Source organism: Empidonax traillii, unplaced genomic scaffold (assembly GCF_003031625.1).
Source record: "Empidonax traillii isolate 1590-97213 ecotype Southwest subspecies unplaced genomic scaffold, ASM303162v1 scaffold834:size519909, whole genome shotgun sequence".
In the NCBI taxonomy this organism is placed as follows: Eukaryota; Metazoa; Chordata; class Aves; order Passeriformes; family Tyrannidae; genus Empidonax; species Empidonax traillii.
This window is the reverse complement of record NW_020956027.1, coordinates 268,372-273,677: the sequence shown is the minus strand read 5'-3', so window position 1 is coordinate 273,677 and position 5,306 is coordinate 268,372. Positions and strand designations below refer to the sequence as shown.

Sequence of the window (5,306 nt, the reverse complement as noted above, 5' to 3'; positions counted from 1 at the left end):
TCCTTCCTGAACTGAGGGGCCCAGAGCTGAACACAATACTCAAGGTGTGGCCTCACCAACGCAGAGTACAGGGGAAGGATCACTTCCCTGCTCCTGCTGGCCACACTGTTCTTGATGCAGGCCAGGATGCCATTGGCCTTCTTGGCCACCTGGGCACACTGTTGGCTCATGTTCAGCCTCCTGTCAATCCAATTCATTATGTCTTTGAACAATATCTTATTATACTAAGTTATAATTCTCTTCTGGATGCTTTCTATTTCTAGTGTGTCTTTTGGTCATTAAATACCCAGTTGTTGCAGAGAGATTGTTTCTTCACCTGACCAGATACACAATATTTAGCTGCTGAATTCCATGAGCCGCACTGCCTGTCACACTTACAGAGCTGAGATTGCAGTGGCCTATCCTGTAAATCAATGGTAAATTCAAAAAAGAAGTGCTTACATTCTTGAAACCTCTATATAAGATCTGAAGTTCCTTCTTTGTGAATTTACTCTGTGCTTCCAGCAGTTCAAGAGCTTCAGGTCTATGTCGTACTGTGGCCATTTCCATTTCATCTTCTACAGTGTCTGCAGAATACAAGAGACAGAGAAGGAAAGCTCAGTATGAAATATGGGAGGTAAAAATACCTAACCCTTGCAGGAAAAAAAAAAAAGTTAAAAGACATTCTCCTAAAGAACTGTTATTACAGCTTTAAAGAAAGACAAAGGACATGTTCATTTTGAACTCACAGGAAAAGGGCATCTATCTGCTTTTGTGGCTGCAAAGAATAGAGAACAGCAATGATGGTCCTGTGGTCTGGATATCATCTCATAAGTAAAAATAGCAATAAAATGGAAAGACAACAATCTGCAAGGGCATGCATGACACAATCAGTATGACTTTTCTGTTTCTACAACTCTTTGACCAAAGGAAACAATTTTTTAATAAAACTTTAGTGACTCCAGAATACTGCAAATTTTCCCTTGATTAGTTAATGGATATGAATTCACTGTATCGGGTTAGGATTTTTATTGGGTTTTTTAATTGTGAAATTGGCCTTTGGAAAGTGTGAGATTGATGCTGCACATCCAGCAGCAGACCTTACTTTGAGTATGGTATAACTAATCCTTCAGGGCAAACATTACTGATGGTGAGCAGCCTAAGTGGGGAACATGATGATCTTAGTGGCCTCTTCTTTAGGTGGACAAGAATGTCAATATACATATTCAAGGCTTACAGTTGAGTGCAGCCTTAAAACAATGAGAAACAGCAATGCATTTTTCCTAGGTAGAGTTTTAAATGTGAAAGTTCAATGAAATTGCTAAAGAAACTTACAATATGTATTTATATATGGGATGTAGGTAATTTATGTGAATGTGTGTATCCATTTTTAAGTACTTCAAGTATTAAACATAACTTACTTACATAGTATTCCAAACTAATTTAATGACATCACTGCCTTATTCTGATTTAAGAGTTATACCAACTATAGAAATGTAACAAGAGAACATGCCTAATTGTCACTTCTACAATGCTGAAGAGATATATTTAATTTCATCAAAATTTGATACTCTGCATCCTTACAATAAAGTTTTACTCACTTCAATATTTATAAGAGCACACTATTAGAATAGTCCCTTAAAACAATATTATGCCTACAGTTTCACACACTTTTGTTCTGCCACAGTGCAGTGATAACTTTCAACTGCTTGGGAGAAAATTGGCATCAGAAGATACAGTTTAGATAAACAAAAAATTTAGCAACCTTTAAAGAGATATAATCATATAAACTATTCGGAATCTTCACAAAATTTAGGGCCTTGTCCTTTCTCCAGTCAAAGATATGTTGTTGTTGTTAGCACTCAGCTCAGGAAGATGACTGCAGTGTTATCCAGATGATTTCAGTGTCAATTCCAGTCTTATCTCAGAATGTCCATTGTGTATTGGCTTATGGTAAACTATAATATGATTCAATGATTCATTTTTTTCAATAGATTATCTCATAAAACTCACAGACCACTACCATCTTTGTGAAATTTCCAGTCTCAGTGCTACTGACAAAACTCTCAACTATCTTTACATTGACCTTACGGTGTTTGATAGATGTTTTAAAGGGCCAATATCAGAACTCATGAGATAGATTGTAAGAAAGTCTCAGCTCTCTTCTATAAGAAGACATCCTGAGGTGCAAAGAGGAAGTATTGAAAATCATGCCTTTATTGATGACATTGGAACAAAATAGTTTCAGAGTTAAGAAGCTGTCTTCCTAATCAAAGGAAGGTGTAGCTAAGTTCTCGAGTCCTGTAACAAGTCTGCATAAGAACATCCAGGGTTTATTTTGCATAGATTCTAAAGCCTTTCCACCATGTTTAAGGGATTAATCTTTCATACTTTTTTATATAGTCACTAAAGTCTCTATAAAAATGTAATGCTGTAAATATAAAGCCAATTTTTTTTTTGTCAACAGCAAGAAAACACTAGGTACTTAATGAGCAAAATAATCAACCTGAGAATAAATACTATTTGAAAGCTCACTTGTATTTTATATTCAAATAGCTTTATGGGATTTAAATGGGCTTTTGTTGAGACAGAAAAGGGCTTAACTGGAAATGAGTTCTCTAAGCACCCATTTGTAAAACATCTGGCCACCTAGAGAGACAACTACAAGCTTTTCTGGAATCTAAATGAGCACACATAATAAATGTGAGGCTTGTGATAAAGGCCAGACAAAGTGATGCTGAGCACAATGTTTGGTATATCCTTAGCAATAAATATTTAAATTGCATTTAAATGGTTCAGTGAGAATGTAGAAGACTGCAATGGGGTGATGATGTCTTTCTGTTAATGAAAAGGTTCAGTATAACACTCTTCACACTCAGCTTCTGTAGTGTCTTATAGATATAAATAATTTAAAAATTAGGATCACCATAAACTTCCTTAAAATATGGCAACTGACTAAAATGCTACAGCATTCATTGAGTCACTTCCAGGTTTTTAATTTTTTTCTTCACACTTCTATCTACCGTTATCCAGGCTGGAAAAAAAAAAATCTAGATTTGAAAATATGCAGGGAAAATGTGTGAAAATGTATCTATTTCTAAACATTAATGATTTCTATGGCATTAGTTTTTTTCAGTTCTTTAGTTTCTTCAGCCTAAGAAAGTTTAGTTCTTGTTTTTCATAGAAAGATAACATGTCAACCAAAAACCAGAAACAAATCCACATTCCCCCATTAATATATTAAACAAAACATTTTTACTGATTTCATTAACAAGTAGCTTTCTTATAGCTAAGTAGTAAAGATGGTTTTTAATATATTTGCCACATTGGCTAGGCTTTGAAACTTTCACTGTTCGTTAGAGAACACAATGGTGAAAGCAATGCAAAAAACTCTTCAAATAATGGCAGCTGGAGAAGCATGTCCAAAGTTAGGCTCAGTTCATATCTGTAAAAATTGTGTACATGAATTTCCCTGCACAAAATCCAGATTATAGCCTCCCCATCTATTTAATAACTGCATGCACACACACTTTTCCAAAACTATTCTTCAGATTATCTCTAGCACATGCATTTATCTAAAGAATGATGGGTTTAAGTTTAGACTTACAGACTAAAGCACACAAATAAGAAAAGTGTTCTTTTAAATGTTTTGTTTAATAAGAACACTGAAATATGTTCAATAGGAAAGCTGAAATAAGATTTTACTTATTCAGATAACCTTTTTCTGTACATATTGATAGAAGTTAAGTGCAGGAGAGCAAATTCAGGCTATGTAAATTTCAGCAAGTTATTTGTTTTAAAAATATTCCACTGATAATTTCTAAGAAATTCACATCATATGACTGTTCACTGTACACAGTGCTGGTTTTGTTCCTAGTACACTATAATGTTGCTTCTTTCATGCTAACAGATATCAAATAGGATAACAATGTGTGTCTACAATGATAATCTTATTTAATATTTTCACATAACATTTTTACTTAATATAGAACTTCATTATTGAGGAGAGTACAGAGAAAAATGCTGAATGCACCTTTTTTAACCTCTTGGTTCTCAAATACGAAATACTTGTTTTACTTCAATCTCTCAACTGGTTTTTAAAACACTTTCAGCAAAAAAATACAAGTTTTACAATTTCAAGGTTATTGAAACTGACTCTAAATATTTTTGATTACCTCTGCAGATGAAGAGCTTGCATAGAAATGTGCAAGGAATGAGGGATGTGTTGCTTTCCAACCATTTTCAAACAATCAAAACAGACCTTCTATTCATTCTGGTTTATCTCCTTTATTTATTCCATGCCCATCACTGGAAGCGTTCAAGACCAGGCTGGATGGGATTTGGAGCAACCTGGTCTAGTGCAATGGGATTGGACTAAATGATTTTAAAGGTCTCTCTTCAAACTCAAACAAGTCTGTGATTCTGTGATTCCTTTTATAGTTTAAAGTTATGTTATTCAGGTAATATAGTTGAATACAAATTCTACATAAAAAATAATGATCAGGTGCCATGACATTAATTGATCTTTTCAAGCTACCCAATTTTCAATGAAAACACATCAGCTGAAGCCACGATGAAAAAAATAAATCACCGTGCATCCAGAAATTTAGAGCTTCTCATCTTTGAGATCTCAAATACTTAGAAAGCAAGTACCACCATTTTCTCTACAGAGAACCATATGAAAGACAGTGAAGGGGAATAGCAAAGAGAAACCCTAGATGCATACCTCTGAAGTCTTGGTACTTGTTCATAACCAAGTCTTGGCACTTGTTCATAGCCAAGTTGTCTTGGGTTGTCCTGAATTCACTAGACACAGGGAACTGCTCATTTTTTACCTTAGATTGACTGATATGCTTTATCAGAGGAGTATACAGGAAGCACATGAACCACTCAGTTTCTACTTTTAGGTGCTCATATCAGTGCCTAGAATCAAGTCAAATTAATCTAGACCAAATTGGGCCCACAGAGGTATTTTAAAATCAGCTACAGTAGACAATTTATAAAGGAAGACATTAGTGTTATTACTATAATTAATCTCTCTACAGGTATATATATGTATATATGTATTGATATCTCTCACTCACTCTGTCCCTCTATTTTTATCTGTTACCTACACTGGAGAGATTTTATGTCCTCATAGCGTATCGAGACATTAAGGGTAGTGTCAGTGTGCTCTTCCTTTACCTCCATATTCACACACTTTTTTCCCCAATTTTATTATTATTTTTCTCTCAGACACCACCTTTAAGTCCCTAAACATTTTGATGTTATATAATCAAAACCTGCAGGGCCAAGCCTTTCCTCTCAGAGCAGTACTGCTGGTATTA

General features: G+C 34.7%; 1 protein-coding gene across 4 annotated transcripts in view; it reads right to left on the bottom strand.

The window, feature by feature from the left end:
- KCNIP4 (potassium voltage-gated channel interacting protein 4) overlaps positions 1-5,306 on the bottom strand; it is a 302,123-nt gene that overhangs the window by 52,193 nt on the left and 244,624 nt on the right. For all 4 annotated transcript variants that reach the window (XM_027902071.1, XM_027902070.1, XM_027902068.1 and 1 more), the window contains one exon: positions 442-566. In XM_027902071.1, coding sequence (XP_027757872.1) covers positions 442-566 — 125 coding nt within the window. The remainder of the gene's footprint in view (positions 1-441; positions 567-5,306) is intronic.